This window comes from Nylanderia fulva, unplaced genomic scaffold, assembly GCF_048542155.1.
Source record: "Nylanderia fulva isolate GAGA-0341 unplaced genomic scaffold, ASM4854215v1 Scaffold268, whole genome shotgun sequence".
Classification (NCBI taxonomy): domain Eukaryota; kingdom Metazoa; phylum Arthropoda; class Insecta; order Hymenoptera; family Formicidae; genus Nylanderia; species Nylanderia fulva.
The window spans coordinates 72,315-92,731 of NW_028190334.1; the positions used below are offsets into that span (position 1 = coordinate 72,315).

General features: G+C 26.0%; 2 protein-coding genes and 1 pseudogene across 3 annotated transcripts; all 3 read right to left on the reverse strand.

Annotated features, from left to right (window-relative positions):
• Positions 1-1,991: 1,991 nt before the first annotated feature.
• On the reverse strand, positions 1,992-6,166 carry LOC114938597 (G protein-coupled receptor Mth2-like; annotated as a pseudogene). Its single transcript, XR_014924917.1, has 5 exons — positions 4,682-6,166; positions 4,462-4,540; positions 3,983-4,167; positions 3,358-3,523; positions 1,992-2,414 (listed from the first exon to the last, which is right to left on the reverse strand). The product of XR_014924917.1 is annotated as a G protein-coupled receptor Mth2-like (transcript).
• Positions 6,167-7,139: 973 nt separating this feature from the next.
• LOC114938593 (G protein-coupled receptor Mth2-like) lies at positions 7,140-12,037 on the reverse strand. The gene is made up of 5 exons (XM_029312578.2): positions 10,543-12,037; positions 9,816-9,894; positions 8,441-8,631; positions 8,199-8,364; positions 7,140-7,741 (listed from the first exon to the last, which is right to left on the reverse strand). Exons 1-5 carry the CDS (start codon positions 11,663-11,665, stop codon positions 7,501-7,503), a joined length of 1,800 nt encoding a protein of 599 aa, XP_029168411.2. The 5' UTR covers positions 11,666-12,037; the 3' UTR covers positions 7,140-7,500.
• Positions 12,038-14,078: 2,041 nt separating this feature from the next.
• On the reverse strand, positions 14,079-19,233 carry LOC114938595 (G protein-coupled receptor Mth2-like). The gene is made up of 5 exons (XM_029312580.2): positions 17,638-19,233; positions 16,776-16,854; positions 15,393-15,583; positions 15,151-15,316; positions 14,079-14,686 (listed from the first exon to the last, which is right to left on the reverse strand). The coding sequence occupies exons 1-5, from the start codon at positions 18,713-18,715 to the stop codon at positions 14,452-14,454; spliced, it is 1,749 nt and encodes a 582-aa protein (XP_029168413.2). The 5' UTR covers positions 18,716-19,233; the 3' UTR covers positions 14,079-14,451.
• Positions 19,234-20,417: the final 1,184 nt, after the last annotated feature.

Consider the following 20,417-nt stretch of genomic DNA (forward strand, 5'->3'; position numbering starts at 1 on the left):
TTCTCTTTTTATGTTTATACAAAATTTCGAAAGATTAATCTAATTTTTTCTAACACTATTAACGTAGATGATTACGCGATTAATTTTTAATTATCTCGTTGCATTTGTTAAAACATATACTGTATCACTGTATCCAAGTTTGACTTCTTTTTCTAAGAAAAGCGAAGAATATATGTATAAGAAATGTATTTGCACGAGAGAAAAAATGAAACTACCGAGGACGACGAGTCGAAGATGATAGGTCTGTTTTTATCAGCTGAACTGGCTACACTAGTTCAGATTGTCTTTTTTGCTCGACATTAGAAGAAAAAAGATAATCTCTGAACTAATGGCCTTGTGTACATCGAGCACTTGATACGCGTCAAATAGTAAATAACTAGTACATTTATTCAATTATTGGCTGATCAGCTCAAATGTACTATTTGATACGCATCAAGTGCTCGATGTAAACAATAGGCCAATGTTCAGCCAGTTCAGCTGAAAAGAACAGATCTAGTTTTTATGGCGGAACTCACATACACACAGTCTATCTATTACTATATAAAATTGCATATATTATATAAAATTATACAAACAAATTTATGTATACAAGGACAACAGAAAAACATTTGGGGAATTTTCACAAAAATCAGTGAACTTTACACTTTGGTTAAATTATATCTTTGTTTCTTTTAGAAACTATAAAAAAGATAAAAATGCAGTTTAACCGGAGGTTAAAGTTAATTGACATTTGTGAAACTGATCCTTAACTGTTATTTTTGAGCATTTGATGCTTAAATGAAGTCATTATATATTTTTAAGAATCTCGCTAAAAGAAAAGATATATTAAATCTTAGCAACAGTCAAATAACAAATTTTTTAGTCATACTATTTTTGAAATTTATATTAAATTTTAATTATTTTAAATATTTTTGTATGTAAAAATGTCTTTTAAATTGTAATTAATCGATTACACATGCGTAAGAAAAATTTTATTTGTTCCACAATATTTTATCAATTTCGTCGTTCTTTCTAGATTACAAAAATTTTGAAAATATGAAATTATGTTAACACATCGGTTTATCGTTAGTCGCCAAATTCTTGCATTCTGTCCTGCTAAATATAAACTAAAAACAAAATACTTCCAAAACCGGTTTACCTGGTTTATATATCCGGTTTTTCAAATCCAAGTTTTAATCTATATTTAGACGAATTTATGTTGTGTGTGATTATACATTAAAATTTACAAAAATTTTTTACTATATAACAATTCTCTTGATTTTAACATTAAAATATAATACAATTAATCTTTTAGTTCTTAAAATTTTAATAAATTATCCATTTAAGATTTAAGTTTTATCATTAGAATATAATTAACGCGCGCGCTTATATGCAAGTAGATACATACTAATAATTTTAATAAGTAAAATATTTATTTTATATTTATTCTACATTGATTGTGTATATTATAACCGATATATTATAACACACAATATACATATTACACTGATTTGGGTATATTATATCGATATTATAACACATAAAATATGCGTTAGACATTCTTTTCTTTCGATTGTCTATATTATTAATAATATTCGCAGCAGATGTCAAAGCAATATTTTTGACAGTATAGTATATGTACGAAATGTTCCCAGTAAAAACAGTGTAATCGTTATACACATATTTCTAATTACGATAATCTTATATAATTATTATTGATATTTTTTATTTTTATTTTCGTTTTTTTAATTTTTTTTTTTGTTCTTTATTTTTTATTATTTTTATTCTATTATTTAAATGTTAAGACCTTGTTGGCAGCAGGTGGAAGTGTTTTTTTTTCTTAAAAAATTATTTATTATTTATTTTTGTTTTTAAAATTTTTGTTCTTTTTTGTTTTTTGTTCTTCTTTATTTTTTTATAATTATTCATAAACTTTTTCTTTCTTTGATTTACAATCTTCAAAAAAATAATCAAATCAAACTTGTTTTAATGAATAAAGACAAATTAAAATGTTGATTGTACAAATATATAATTATAAGGAAAATACAAAGAATAATTAGTGAAGAGAATGTTCGTTTATAATTTGCATAGAAATTTAGAGTTCAGTCCCACTGGGTGAACTTTTAACGTGACAGTTATTCTGTGCGTAAGAATTCTTGTCTTGCATAGCTACTTCTGACGTGGTGGTGCTCGATGTTACAGTCGTCTGTCGAACGTGTGAATCGCATCCAAATCGCTTCAACAACATCATCTTGATCTTCTTTTTACATATGAATATAATAAAGGTGCAGAGATTCTGCACGATGTCTACGACGTTAACAGTAAACGAGACATAATCTGATATATTTCCAGCCAACCATGATGCTGTCATCACGGACCATTTTATACCCATCACGACAAACAGCATAATAAATAGCTTCAGATACAAATTGAACCTGCAAACAAATATATATTTATATTTGGATATCTTTTCAATAAAAATAATACTATTTATTAATTAAGAGTTTAACTATTTATTAAATTTACGATTTATTAAAAATGCTATTTATTAATATTATAAATATAAGGCCCTAATAATAAATATAAATTAGAGGAACAAGAGCCATAAAGAAATTTATTTAAAAATAATACTATTTATTAAATTTTCTATTTACTAAAAATATTTATTAATATTATAAATATAAGGCTCTAATAATAAATATAAATTAGAAGAACAAGAGCCATAAAGAAATTTATTTATTTTTACTCTACATTGACGTATTAATTACCACGCCTGGCTCTTAATTAAGAGGCGTGGTAATTAATACGCTAATGGAGAGTGAAAATATTAAATTAATTCTTTAATCAGTTATCACTCTACATTAGCATATTAATTACCACGCCTGGTTTTTATAATTGGTCCTTGTTTTTCTATAATTTATAACTATTTATTAAATTATTTTTTTACAAAATGAAATAAATTACAATTCTAAAAGAGAAGAGAAAAAAGAAATAGTTGTTTTGAAGAAATTTTTGAAAAATAAAATTTTCTTTATGAAATTAAATGTATTCTTTAACTTTATTCTCTCATTATTTTCCACATTTCGAGAATTGCAGACCTCCTCGAAAACAAAAACAGAATTGAAGTTACAACGATATATTTTTCCTTTTCTATAGATTATGTACGTTAAAAGAAAAAAATAGAAAACGAGAAAATACTAAGCACCGAAAAGATGTTTGCTTCAAAATAATTATCCCTTCCTTTCATCAGAATTGCAGATCAATCCATATGTAATGTAATATTGTTGGCAGAAATATTGGCAAAAATAACATATTAGATTGGCTCATTAACAAACTACATAGAAGACTATCACACATCGATGCAAAAATAATACAGACCATTTCTTATTATCATTATACCGTTTGCTTTCCGAATCTGTCAGACGAACACCTGTATCCTTCTTGTAACGTTTAATTTTCAGTGCCGTAGAGATGGATAAGCAAACGCTACTAATAATGCAGACACTTTTGAGCCCGTAATAATACAAGATAAACGCATCTCTCCCTGTAAGTATAAAATGTCATGAATTTTTATACTGTTTCCCATACAGCACAAAATATTTTTAAAATCTTTTAAAAAAATAATATAATTCTCAAAAATATTTTTAAAATGTTTCTATATTCGCTTTTTCATGTTTAAAAAACATTTTTAAATATAGTTTTAAACTAATATTTCAAAAATATGTATGAAATATTTAAGAAAATATTATCTGAGCGATAAAGAAGATCATTTTTAATAATATTTTTAAACGTTTTTGAAAATATTATGAAAAATGTTACCACAAAAAATTTTTTAAATTATTTTACAATATATCCTAAAACCATTTTAAAATGTTTTTATGCAATATTTTTAAGAAATATTTAAAAATATTTTTTGAAAACATTCATAATATTCTGTGCTGTGTGTGTGAGTTCTCACAATACATTAAAACGCTATAGCATTGATACAGTTATCTTTACTTACCATGAAACCAGCAATCTCCTAAATGAAATTCCGGTCGCAAAATCGATGGTACATACTTGGAAAGAAAATCCATGCTGACACAGAAAACAGCAAACATAAAGGGACATCCCCACGCAAAGATTGTATAATAAATCAACTTTCTTTTTTCTCGTTGTCTGACGTTTTTTTGTAACGAACAGAATCCTCTGCAATTTACACAACATATTTAACAAACAATAGATAAAAGAAATCAATATGTAAAAACGTTAAAATAATGTGTCTTTGATCGAGTCACTCTATCACCCTATAGAGCAATATACCAACACAATACTACCAACACAATATATAAAAAAATTTGATTAATACAGAATTTTGCATATTATCATCTATCTTTATCTTTAAACCGATATATGTAAAATCAAAAAAGAGGCAATTTTATACAGGTAAATGAAAGGCAAGTTTAAAATAAGTAGTATAATATGGAATATTTTCCAACTTACCTGAATGTGCACCACATATCAAAGCTTATCATAATTAGCCAAAAGAAACCCGCCAAAAAACAGAAGTAGTTTAAGAAAGCTGCAAAAATGAATAAAAATACAGACAGTAATAATAAATAATAATATATTATTTATATAAATATAAATGTAATATGTAATTTGCACTTTTAGTTGAAATATATAAGGAGCAGGAAATAAGTGATTTAGATATATATTGTACCTATTGTAACGCAAACAGAATACGGTATATCACCCGCTCTGATCATAATATTCACAATGTCAATGCTGTATGCAACAGTCAGGGCACCGCTGTAATTGCGCAACATAAAGCCGTGTACATTTCGGAGTTCTGGCAAGATGGAATACACCAGAAATACTGACCCCAAAAGTAATATAGATACTATATGGAAACTCAGATATATAATTTGTATGTTATAAATCATGGGCTCATTAACATTGATTTTGTCATAAGTTTTGGAACCGATGGTTATTTCGAACTTATTCCCGTCAACGACGGCGAGACAATATGATGTCGATTCAACAAATATTTTATAATAAATTATATATATAGAACCGTTGGCAAAAATCTTATAATCGTACTGAAAACCTTCAGGAAGTAGATAGCAAGCATCCTGACACAAATTATAAATGGCCAGATCAAACAAATCGTTCACTTTTTTTTTGCTCTGCGTCTAATCGTTCGTGTATACTTTTGGAAAAATGTATTCAATTTCTTCAGAAATGCAGTTCTCATCAACCAGACGATCGCCAAGAGGACAGCAGAGCCGAATGCAAGTATCATTATGACACATTTTGTTTGGGACGATGTTAGTTTTATTAGAATCTTTGCTGGAATTTTTGAAGATTTCAAGTGACATAGAATCATTCTTGTCAATTATAGTTTCATAAACTTTCTATGACGTGAAATTCCTTTTATGATTGATATATGTCGAGTTCGTGTTAGATTTCATCGATTTTTGCTCATCACCGTTATTCTGTATTGAATGCATGTTTAGTTTAAGTTGAATCAAATCATTATCCTCGCGTTTAGTATTCATATGAAATTCATGCTGCAATTTGTCACTTTGTGTATTATTAATCAAATTTTTATACAAATCATATCGCAGTGTTATTGTTTCGTCGTTATAATTCGTTGTAGAATCCGTATTTATCTCGTATCGTATCGTCAAATTATCGTCTCCGTTGGTGGAATTTTGCTGCGATTTCGATAACGAAATGACGAGAAGAAGCACGGAACACACAAATGCAAACATTTCGCCACTCATTATTTGACATTACAATAATATATTTTAGAATAATTATATAAAAAATCAAATTGAGTGTTCATAATTTCTCATATAAGTTTTAAATTCTCAATAATTAGAAAATGTCACATTAAATTTATGTACACTTTTGCTTTTGTATTAATAGCAATGTGATATGTAAAGTACAAAGTATAATAAAATAGAATTATCTCATTTTGTTTCTCAGCAAAATCTTGAAATGTCGATTTGATTTTAACACTATATGACTATTAACATTAATGATTGCACATCTTGAATTTCAATTATCTCACTAGATAAAGTCAGTATTTATTACATCACTGTATCCGGCTTTTTTCTGAGAGAAGAATGCACATAATACATATGCCTGCGCGGAAGAGAAGCAGAGACTACCGAGGACGACGAGTCGTCGATAGCTTTATGAGAAACTGTCCGTCTACTATACTATATAGAACTATACACATATAGCTTTGACATACTATATACAAGAAAAATAAAAAAAATTATTGAAACTTCTACTGACGATAGCACCAATCCAGCAGCAAAAGAAAAAATACGCTTGACTGTTTTTCAGATATTTAATGCTTAAATGAAAAGTCTTCATATTTCTAAGAATACCGCAAATAAAAAATAAATTAATGCAGCAAAAGTCAAATAATAAAAATTTTGAAGTTATTAATTATTTGTTAAATATATTTTAAATTGTAATTATTTTATACATTTAAATATTAGTGTATAAAAATTTGTTTTGAATAATTTACCGATAACGCATACGTTAGAAAAATTTCATTTATTTCACAAATTTATTAATCCCATTTGTTGTCTTTAAACAACAAAAAAATTATTAAAGAAGAAAATTATGTTGAATATATCAGTTTATCGTTATTCGCCAACTCTTATACATTATCATATTGAATATAATGCCTGCACACATAAAGTAAAAACAAAACCTATTCCAAAACCGGTTTATATTCGACATGCATAACTATAAGAGTTATATCATGATCATTTATTTGATTAGGAATTAAAAATAGCGGTAGATCCGATGGCGCTGATGCTATTAAATTTTTCACTCCTAATTTTTACCGAAGAAATAAAATATTTCACAAAAAATTCATTGAATTTTTCTAAATTAATAATTAAAACTAATAATTACTAAAACGTAAATTATATTAGGAAAAATAGTAAGCTACACCGATTTATTGAGATCAAAAAAAATTTAATATTTCAATTATTTAAGTATTAATGTTACAATAAAATCTCATGATAAAACATTTAATTAAGTTATAAATATTATACTAATATTATAAATTTTTATTACAATTTATAATATTAATAAATGAACATATATTTATTTGACATATGTATAATAACAACTTATAGTAATTTCATGCAAATTTTGTAGCAGCTTTCTGAATTTCTACTAATATTCCAAATATTAAAAAATTATCAGCCTACAATTAACAATATTATAAATATTTATGTCAAGGAATGTAACATAATTTCATTTAAATTTGAAAAAGAAACGATACAAGTTAATATGCTTTTGCTACAAAATTCAAAAATATGTGTGAATTACAATTATTAATCTTAACTATAAAGAACAACATAAAAAAACATGATTTCCATTTTCAAATAAAAATTAAAGGTCGGTTAAATCAGTGTGACTTGCTCGTTCGGAAGAACTCATCTTCTCCTGTATGACTATTTCTTTTGACGTGGTAATAATGATCGAAAATGTTGCATTCGATTCGTGTCAAGCATTTGGCGACAAACCGATACCGAATCGCTTGAATAACATGCGCTTGATCCTTTTTTTACACACAAATATAATAAAGACGCATAGACTCTGCAAAATAGCTAGGAAATTAATACCATACCATATAAATAAATGGTAGTAAATTGATACATTTTTAGCTAATGACGCTGTTATCATTAGCCATTCTATGCCCATTAAGATAAATAGCACGATAAATAGCTGCAGATATAGATTAAACCTGCAAACAAATATATAATTTTCATAGTTTTTATGAATATATATGATGAATAAAATTTAATTGATGTATAAACCTTAAGAAATTTTTGAAAGTGTTCAAAATTTGTATTTTTGTAAAATAAAAGTGCATTCTTTAATTTGATTTTTGTTATTAATTGTCATGTTATTTAGAATTGTATAGATTTTTGAAAGAACACGTCAAATGATATATTCTCGAAAATATTACAAAACAAAAAAGTAAATCGGCGAATAGAAAAGATAACATCTGCAAATGACAATCTATGACCAGTATTCATAATCTGAATTTATATTTAATGTCGTTTTAAATTTGATCTTGACTTAAAATTCCATTCAACCAATGAAGCTCGAACTTAAAATTAAATACACGATCGGACTATATTAATTTTATTAATAAAATAGATTATCATATCTCAATACAACGATATCTGAGTACATACCATTTTTTATTATCGTTAAAGCATTTATTCTCCGAATCTTTTAGACAAGGACCCGATTCTTTTTTGAAACGCTCAATTTTTATTGCCGTATAAATAGATAAACAAACGCTATTGATGACGCACATACTACTGAGCACATAATAATACAACAAATACGGACCATTCCCTGTAAGTATAAAACATTATGAGTTTTTATATTCTTTCTCACAATACTAAAATGCTATAGCATTATCTTCATTTACCAAAAAACCAGCAATTTCCTAAATAAAATTTCGGTCGCAAAATCGGTGGTACATTTACATACGCAGAAAGAATATCCATGCTGACACATAAAATAGCAAGCATAAAGGGACATCCCCACGCAAAGATCGTATAATATATCAACTTTCTTTTTTCTCGTTGTCTGACGTTTTTTTGTAACGAACTGAATCCTCTGCAATTTACACAACATATTTAACAAACAATAGATAAAAAAAATCAGAATGTGAAAACGTTAAAATAATGTGTCTTTGATCAAGTCACTATACCATACTATAGAGCAAAAATTCAGCTTGAAGAATCCATTCTTAAAATTGCTGTACGATGTTTTTTAACGGTGTTATGAACGATTATAGTGAAAATGACATTTTCTCTGTAATTTGCGATAACTTTTGATAAAGAAAGATCAGGATTTACGTTTTGAAAAACAATTTTGCACATAAAACTTCAGACTGTAACATGGAAATGTCAAGAAATTTTTCAAATTTTTATGTGCATGCGACACGTCTAAAAAGTGAAAAAAAATTTTCCATTTTGTTATGTTTTTCGTCTTTTGTATATAAAAAATGTCAGAATTTAAGAAAATGAAAAAAAATGTAAACCATTGAAAGTAGAGATTACACGTTTTAAAACTCTTTTTTAAAGTTTAAATTCTCATTATTCAAAACAAAGTTATATCTATTTAAAGTTTGCCTATTCTTGGACAATTGTCTTTTATTATTTTTTTTATACCTTAATTATTTTAAAAGTGTTTATTTACATAACTATTAAAGAGACACGACAATGGTACTTTAAATTTTTATTTACTTTTAAAAGACAAATTTTTAATAAGAAATCTATTTTTATTTTGTGAAAACATCGTGTATTGCTTTATTTTATAAATTAATATAAATTAAAAGATAGAAAAGTTAAATATCAAAATATTATTGCATTATATCGAATTATTAGGTTTTGTTATAATATTTGATACATATTTAAATTAAATATTTAATATGCTTAATTATATCTAATATTCGATTTTTACTTTTAAAAAATTAACCGTTTAAAAGTTTGTAATCAAATAATAAATATCTCCAAAAACACTATTTATGTCAAATTATAATTTGAATTTATTATTTTTATACTTTATAATGTTCCAAATATAATTGTTTTATTATTAAATATTATTTTCAAGTATATAATTGTTTGTGCACGTACCAACACAATATATAAAAAAATTCGATTAATACAAAATTTGTATATTCTCTATTTTTATTTTTAAACTGATATATGTGAAATCAAAAAAAAAGAATTTTATAAAGATAAATAAAAGGCAAGTATTAAAAGTAAGTAGTAATAACAGAATATTTTCCAACTTACCTGAATGTGCACCACATATGAAAGCTCATTACATTTAACCAAAAGAAACTCGCCATATAGCAAAAGTATTCTAAAGAGGCTGTAAAAATGAATAAAATTAAAGATTGTAATAATAAATAATAAATAATAATATATAATATTATTAATATAAATATAAATGTAATATGTAATTCGCTTTTATAGTTGAGAAATAAATAAGGAGCAAGAAAAAAGTCAAAACAGCTACGCGAAGTATAATTTGATCGCAAATACAGCTTTATTTAGTAAACAAATTTTGTTTATTAAATAAAAGAACTTTATATATAAGACCTAATTACATCGCTTTGCTCTTTTGGTCTATTTCCTGTTTTTTATATATTTCTATATTATGAATAAATAATAAAATATTATATAAAATATTATAATAAATTTGTAATATTTACGTAATAAATACTGCTATTATTAATTTAAACATGTTTGATTCAATATGTAATTCTGCAAAATTCAAAAATCCAAAGAGATTTATCTATTTGAGACAAATAACTTATATTAAAGATATATTAAAATGCATTTAAATAAAATTTAAATGCCATTCGCGCTGTTTTGCTTTTAATAGATTTTAACAAATAATATATTCAAATAATTATTAAAATTATTAAATAAAATTTAATATGCAAATATACATAAAATATCTGACAAATATAAATATATTGATTGCATAGTTTCATTATTTAGATATATACTCTACCTATTGTAACGCAAACGGGATACTGTATATCCGATTTGATCAGAAAATGCACAAAGCGAATTCCGTATACAACAGTCAGGGAACCATTGTAATTGCGCAACATGAAGCCGTGTTTATTTCGAAGTTCTGGCAATATGGAATACACCAGAAATGCTGATCCCAAAAGTAATATAGATGCTATATCGACACTTATTTCCATAATATCTTCGTTTGTAATAGTATTCATGATCTCATTAGTATCATCATTAGTTGCGTCATTTGTTTCGCTAATAGTTATGAAACAGAAGAAAACTTGGAATTCACTTCTGTCGACGACAGCGAGACAATATGATGTCGGTTCAACAAGCATTTCAGATTTAGATATTTGATAAGAACCGTTATTTTCAATTATTATTACAGGATAAGTAAAATATATAGAACCATTGGTAAAAATCTTATAATTGGACTGTAAATTCCTGGGAAGCAGTTTACCTTCCTGGCACGAATCATAAATGGACAGCTGAAACAATTCGTTCACTTTCTTTTCGCTCTGCGTCGAATCGTTCGTGTATACGTTTGGAAAAACGTATTCAATTTCTTCAGGAATGCAGTTGCCATTAACCAGACGCTCGCCAAGAGAACAGCAGAGTTGAATGCAAGTATCATTCTGACACATTTCGTTTGGGACGATAATAGTTTCATTAGCATCTTTGCTGGAATTTTTGAAGACTTCAAGTGACATGGAATCATTCTTTTCAATTACAGTTTCATAAACTTCCTCAGCCGTGAAATTCCTTTTATGATTGGCATATGTCAAATTTGTGTTCGATTTCATCGATTTTTGCTCATCATCGTTATTCTGCATTGAATGCTTGTTCAGTTTAAGTTCAATCAAATCCTCGCGTTTAGTATTCATATGAAATTCATGCTGCATTTCGTCATTTTGTGTATTGATCATCAAATTTTTATGCAAATCATGTTGCATGGTTATTATTTCGTCGTTATAATTTGTTGTAGAATCCGTATTTATCTCGTATCGTATCGTCAAATTATCATCCTCGTTGGTGGAATTTTGCTGCGATTTTGATAACGAAATGACGAGGAGAAGCACGGAACACACAAATGCAAACATTTTTCCACTCATTACTTCATGTAAGAATATACTTTCGAATAATTTGATAATCAAATTTAGTGTCCACAATTACTCATACAAGTTTTACATTTTCAATAATTAAAAAATGTCATATTTCTACATTAACCTTTGCTTTTGTATTAATTGCCATAAAATGTGTCATATGCAAAATATAATAAAATAAAATAATCTTATTCTATTTCTCAGCAAAATCTTGAAAGGTCGATTAGATTTTAGCACGATTATTATTAATATTAATGATTGTACGTATTGAATTTTAATTATCTCACTAGATAAAGTTAGTATTATATCACTGTATCCGACTTCTATCTAATAGAGAAATACACAAGATACATCTGCCAGTGCAGAGGAAACGAGACTACCGAGGACGACGAGTCGTCGAAACTGCGTTTGTTTTATATAAGAGACTATACACATATAGGATATACTATACACATATTATAGCATTGACATACTATATACAAAGTATATACTATATACAAAGAAATAAAAAAAAATTATTAAAACTTTTACTGTTGATAGCTTGACCAATCCAGCAGCAAGATAATAAAATACTCTTGACTGTTTTTTACATTTTAATAACGCTTAAATAAATAGTCTTTATATTTCTAAGAATATTGCAAATAAGAAATAAATTGATACGCAGAAAGAGTCAAATAATAAAAATTTTGTAGTTATTAATTATTTTTTAAATGTGTATTAAATTGTAATTATTTTACTCAGTTAAATATTTCTATATAAAAATTTTGGGGCCTCAAATTTCAAACTTTTTGTTATGTTAAGTAGTAATATATGATGAGGCAAATCTCAGAAATTTCTAGATAAGCATCTCGTGCAAGGCACGGAGATATGAAGAAATGACAGTGATGTTTTCTCATCTCTGACTGAAACTTATAACCTTCACCCCCTTGTATCTTCGGAACCGTGCCCATGCTCATCTTGAAATTTTACTGAGATTAATGTTTCATTTAATAGTACTATTTGCCATGAAAAAACATTTAAAATTCGATATCCCAAACATGGGCGAAATTTGCCAACATTCTTTATATTAAATTATATTTATTTTATTTATTTAAATATTTGTGTATAAAAATTTCTTTGGAATAATTAATCGATAACGCATCGTATGAAAAATTTTATTTATTTCACAAATTTATTAATCTCATTTGTTATCTTTAGACTACAAAAAAATTATTAAAAAAGAAAATCATATGGAATATATCAGTTTATCGTTATTCGCCAACTCTTATACATCATCATATTAGGTATAATGCCTGCACATATAAAGTCAAAACCAAATCTACTTCAAAACCGGTTTATATTCGACGTGCTTTGCATAAATTTCAGAGTTATATTATGGTCATTTATTTAATTAAGAATTAAAAATAGCAGTAGATTCGATGGCCTTGATGCTATTTAATTTATCACATCCAACTTTTGCCGAAAAAAAAATCTTTCGAAGAAATTTCATTGATTTCTCAAAATCAATAATTGAATCTAATAATTACTAAAATGTAAATTATATTAGAGAAAATAATAAGCTACACCGAATCATTGTGATCATAAAAATTCTAAGATTTTAATTATTTAAGTATCATTGTTACAATAATCTTATGATAAAATATTTAATTAAGTTATAGAAATTATACTAATATTGTGAATTTTGATTACAATTCATAATATCAATAAATGGACATATTTTTATTTGATATGTGTATAATAACAACTTATAGTAATATCATGCAAATTTTGTAGCAGCTTTCTAAAGTTTTACAAATATTGAAAATTAAAAATAATATCAACCGCTACAATTAACAATATTATAAATATTTCAATCGATGTCAAGAAATGTACATAACATATGAAGAAGTATAAGTGATAGTTTCTCATTCCTGACTAAAAATCATCACTTCCATTCCCTTGTATCTTCAGAACCGTGCCTATACTTATCATGAAATTTTACTGAGATTAGTGTTCCATCTAATAGTACTATTTGCCATAAAAAAATTTAAAATTCGAGATCACAAAAATGGGCGAAATTTGCGATCTTACTTTTTATATTAAATTATAATTATTATATTTATTTAAATATTTATATATAAAAATTTCTTACGAATAATTAATCGATAACGCATTTGTACGAAAAATTTTATTTATTTTACAAGTTTATTTATCCCATTTGTTATCTTTAGACTACAAAAAATTATTAAAAGATAAATTTATATCAGTTTTTAATTATTTAATCAGATTTTAATTATTTAAGTATTAATGTTACAATAATCTTAAGATAAAATATTTAATTAAGTTATAAAAATTATACTAATATTATGCATTTTTATTACAATTTATAATATTAATAAATAAACATATATTTATTTGACATATGTATAATAACAACTTATAGTAATTTCATGCAAATTTTGTAGCAGCTTTCTGAATTTCTACTAATATTCCAAATATTAAAAAATTATCAGCCTACAATTAACAATATTATAAATATTTATGTCAAAGAATGTAACATAATTTCATTTAAATTTGAAAAAGAAACGATACAAGTTAATATGCTTTTGCTACAAAATTCAAAAATATGTGTGAATTAAAATTATTAATCTTAACTATAAAGAACAACATAAAAAAACATGATTTCCATTTTCAAATAAAAATTAAAGGTCGGTTAAATCAGTGTGACTTGCTCGTTCGGAAGAACTCATCTTCTCCTGTATGACTATTTCTTTTGACGTGGAAATAATGCTCGAAAATGTTGCATTCGATCCGTGTCAAGCATTTGGCGACAAACCGATGCCGAATCGCTTGAATAACATACGCTTGATCCGTTTTTTACACACAAATATGATAAAGACGCATAGACTCTGCATAATAGCCAAGAAATTAGTACCATACCATAGAATGTAGATAATTGATAAACTTTCAGCTAATGACGCTGTTATCATTAGCCATTCTATGCCCATTAAGATAAATAGCATGATAAATAGCTGCAGATATAGATTAAACCTGCAAACAAATATATAATTTTCATAGTTTTTATGAATATATATGATGAATAAAATTTAATTGATGTATAAACCTTAAGAAATTTTTGAAAGTGTTTAAAATTTGTATTTTTGTAAAATAAAAGTGCATTCTTTAATTTGATTTTCGTTATTAATTGTCATGTTATTTAGAATTGTATAGATTTTTGAAAGAACACGTAAAATGATATATTCTCGAAAATATTACTTAATATAAAAATAAATCAACGAATAGAAAAGATATCATCTGCAAATGACAATCTATGACCAGTATTCATAATCTGAATTTATATTTAATATCGTTTTAAATCTGATCTTGACTTAAAATTCCATTCAACCAATGAAGCTCGAACTTAAAATTAAATACACGATCGGACTATATTAATTTTATTAATAAAATAGATTATCATATTTCAATACAACGATATCTGAGATCTCATTACGTACCATTTTTTATTATCGTTAAAGCATTTATTCTCCGAATCTTTCAGACAAGGACCCGATTCCTTTTTGAAACGCTCAATTTTTATTGCCGTATAAATAGATAAACAAACACTATTGATGACGCACATACTACTGAGCACATAATAATACAACAAATACGGACCATTCCCTGTAAGTATAAAACATTATGAGTTTTTATACTCTTTCTCACAATACTAAAATGCTATAGCATTATCTTCACTTACCAAAAAACCAGCACTGTCCTAAATAAAATTCCGGTCGCAAAACTGGTGGTACATGGTTGTACTTAGAAAGAATATCCATGCTGACAGATAAGATAGCAAGCATAAAGGGACATCCCCACGCAAAGATCGTATAATATATCAACTTTCTTTTTTCTTGTTGTTTGACGTTTCTTTGTAACGAACTGAATCCTCTGCAATTTACACAACATATTTAACAAACAATAGATAAAAGAAATCAGAATGTGAAAACGTTAAAATAATGTGTCTTTGATCAAGTCACTATATCATACTATAAAGCAAAGTTTCAGCTTGAAGAATCCATTCTTAAAATTGCTGTACGATGTTTTTTAACGGTGTTATGAACGATTATAGTGAAAATGACATTTTCTCTGTAATTTGCGATAACTTTTGATAAAAAAAGATCAGGATTTACGTTTTGAAAAACAATTTTGCACATAAAACTTCAGACTGTAACATGGAAATGTCAAGAAATTTTTCAAATTTTTATGTGCATGCGACACGTCTACAAAGTGAAAAAAAATTTTCCATTTTGTTATGTTTTTCGTCTTTTGTATATAAAAAATGTCAGAATTTAAGAATATGAAAAAAATGTAAACCACTGAAAGTAGAGATTTCACGTTTTAAAACTTTTTTATAAAGTTTAAATTCTCATTATTCAAAACAAAGTTATATCTATTTAAAGTTTGCCTATTCTTGGACAATTGTTTCTTATTATCTTTTTTTATACCTTAATTATTTAAAAGTGTTTATTTACATAACTATTATACAGACACGACAATGGTAGTTAAAATTTTTATTTATTTTTAAAAGACAAATTTTGAATAAAAAAATCTACTTGTATTTTGTGAAAACATATCGTGTATTGCTTTATTTCATAAATTAATATAAATTAAAAGAGAAAAAAGTTAAATATCAAAATATTATTGCAATATATCAAATTATTAGATTTCGTTATAATATTTGATATCTATTTAAATTAAATATATAATATGCTTATTATATCTAATACGCTATTTTTACTTTTAAAAAATTAACCGTTTAAAAGTCTGTAATCAATTAATGAAAATATCCAAGAAAACTATTTATTTCAAATTATAATTTGAATTTATTATCTTTATACTCTAACTTATAATGTTCTAAATATAATTGTTCTATTATTAAATATTATTTTCAAATATATAATTGTTTTTGCACGTACCAACACAATATATAAAAAAATTCGATTAATACAGAATTTGCATATTCTCCATTTTTATCTTTAAACTGATATATGTAAAATCAAAAAGAAAGAATTTTATAAAGATAAATGAAAGGCAAGTGTTAAAAATAAGTAGTAATAATATAGAATATTTTCCAACTTACCTGAATGTGCACCACATATCAAAGCTCATTATATTTAACCAAAAGAAACTTGCCATATAGTTAAAGTATAATAAAAAGGCTGTAAAAATGAATATAATTAAAAACTGTAATAATAAATAATAAATAATAATATATAATATTATTAATATAAATATACATGTAATATGTAATTTGCTCTTAAAATTGAGAAATAAATAATGAGCAGGAAAGAGGTTGAAACAGCTACGCAAAGTATAATTTGATCGCAAATACAGCTTTATTTAGTAAACAACTTTATATATGCGATCTAATAACTTCGCGTTGATCTTTTGGTCTATTTCTTGCTTCTTATACATTTCTATATTATGAAAAAATAATAAGATATTATATAAAATATTATAATAAACTATTATAATAAAATATATATATAATAAATATTATTATTAATAAATAGTAATATATTATTTATCATTACTCGTTAAAATTGCAGGATTTTATTGTTATCACATGTTATATGTTTCTCCATTAAAATAGATTTACTTTAACTTCTTACACTAAATTTTATAGTAATATTTATGTAATAAAACTGCTAATATTAAATTAAACATGTTTGATTCAATATGTAATTCTACAAAATTCAAAAACCCAAAGAAATATATCTATTTGAGACAAATAACTCATATTAATAATATATTAAAATGCATTTAAATAAAATTTAAATGCCATTCACTGTTTTGCTCTCTTTTAATAGATTTTAACAAATAATATATTCAAATAATTATTAAAATTATTAATTAAAATTTAATATGCAAATATACATGAAATATCTGACAAATATAAATATATTGATTGCATAGTTTCATTATTTAGATATATACTCTACCTATTGTAACGCAGACGGAATACTGTATATCCGATTTGATCAGAAAATGCACAAAGCGAATTCCGTATGCTACAGTCAGGGCACCGTTGTAGTTGCGCAACATGAAGCCGTGTCTATTTCGAAGTTCTGGCAATATGGAATACACCAGAAATGCTGATCCCAAAAGTAATATAGATGCTATATCGACACTTATTTCCATAATATCTTTGTTTGTAATAGTATTCATGATCTCATTAGTTGTTATCTTCATGATCTTGTCATAAGTTTTGGAACAGATGGTTACTTCGAACTCACTCCCGTTGATGACGGCGAGACAATATGATGTCGATTCAACAAATATTTCATCATAAGATAAATATATAGAACCGTTGGTAAAAATCTTATAATCGTACTGAAAACCTCTGGGGGACAGAGAATGACTTCCCTTGCACGAATCATAAATAGCCAGTTGAAACAATTCGTTCAGATTCTTTTCACTTTGCGTCGAATCGTTCATGTATACTTTCGGAAAAATGTATTCAATTTCTTCATGAGTGCAGTTGCTTACAACCAGACGATCGCCAAGAGAACAGCAGAACCGAATGCAAGTATCATTATGACACATTTCGTTTGGGACGATGATAGTTTCATTAGCATCTTTGCTAGAATTTTTGAAGACTTCAAGTGACATGGAATCATTCTTTTCAATTACAGTTTCATAAACTTCCTCAGCCGTGAAATTCTTTTTATGATTGGCATATGTCAAATTTGTGTTCGATTTCATCGATTTTTGCTCATCATCGTTATTCTGCATTGAATGCTTGTTCAGTTTAAGTTCAATCAAATCATTATCCTCGCGTTTAGTATTCATATGAAATTCATGCTGCATTTCGTCATTTTGTGTATTGTTCATCAAATTTTTATGCAAATCATGTCGCAGGGTTATTATTTCGTCGTTATAATTTGTTGTAGAATCCGTATTTATCTCGTATTGTATCGTCAAATTATCATCTCTGTTGGTGGAATTTTGCTGCGATTTTGATAACGAAATGACGAGGAGAAGGACGGAACACACAAATGCAAACATTTTTCCACTCATTACTTTATGTAAGAATATACTTTCGAATAATTTGATAATCAAATTTAGTGTTCACAATTACTCATACAAGTATTACATTTTCAATAATTAAAAAATGTCATATTTCTACATATACCTTTGCTTTTGTATTAATTGCAATAAAATGTGTTAAGTGAAAAATATAATAAAATTAAATGATCTTATTCTATTTCTCAGCAAAATCTCGAAAGGTCGATTAGATTTTAGCACGATTATTATTAATATTAATGATTGTACGTATTGAATTTTAATTATCTCACTAGATAAAGTTAGTATTATATCACTGTATCCGGCTTCTTTCTAATAGAGAAATACACAAGATACATCTGCCAGTGCAGAGGAAACGAGACTACCGAGGACGACGAGTCGTCGAGATTGCGAGAAACTGCGTTTTTTTATTATAGGATACTATACACATATAGGATATACTATACACATATATTATAGCTTTAACATACTATATACTATATACAAAGAAATAAAAAAAAATTATTAAAACTTTTACTGTCGATAGCTTGACAAAGCAGCAAGATAATAAAATACTCTTGACTGTTTTTTACATTTTAATAATGCTTAAATAAATAGTCTTTATATTTCTAAGAATATCGCAAATAAGAAATAAATTGATACGCAGGAAGAGTCAAATAATAAAAATTTTGTAGTTATTAATTATTTTTTAAATGTGTATTAAATTGTAATTATTTTACTCAGTTAAATATTTCTATATAAAAATTTTGGGGCCTCAAATTTCAAACTTTTTGTTATGTCAAGTAGTAATATATGATGAGGCAAATCTCAGAAATTTCGAGATAAGCATCTCGTGCAAGGCACGGAGATATGAAGAAATGACAGTGATGTTTTCTTATCTCTGATTAAAACTCATTACCTTTACCCCCTTGTATCTTCGGAACCGTGTCCATGTTCATCTTGAACTTTTACTGAGATTAATGTTTCATCTAATAGTACTATTTGCCATGAAAAAACATTTAAAATTCGATATCCCAAACATGGGCGAAATTTGCCAACATTCTTTATATTAAATTATACTTATTTTATTTATTTAAATATTTGTATATAAAAATTTCTTTGGAATAATTAATCGATAACGCATCGTATGAAAAATTTTATTTATTTCACAAATTTATTAATCTCATTTGTTATCTTTAGACTACAAAAAAATTATTAAAAAAGAAAATCATATGGAATATATCAGTTTATCGTTATTCGCCAACTCTTATACATCATCATATTAGGTATAATGCCTGCACATATAAAGTCAAAACCAAATCTACTTCAAAACCGGTTTATATTCGACGTGCTTTGCATAAATTTCAGAGTTATATTATGGTCATTTATTTAATTAAGAATTAAAAATAGCAGTAGATTCGATGGCCTTGATGCTATTTAATTTATCACATCCAACTTTTGCCGAATAGAAAATCTTTCGAAGAAATTTCATTGATTTCTCAAAATCAATAATTGAATCTAATAATTACTAAAATGTAAATTATATTAGAGAAAATAATAAGCTACACCGAATCATTGTGATCATAAAAATTCTAAGATTTTAATTATTTAAGTATCATTGTTACAATAATCTTATGATAAAATGTTTAATTAAGTTATAAAAATTATACTAATATTGTGCATTTTTATTACAATTCATAATATTAATGAATGAACA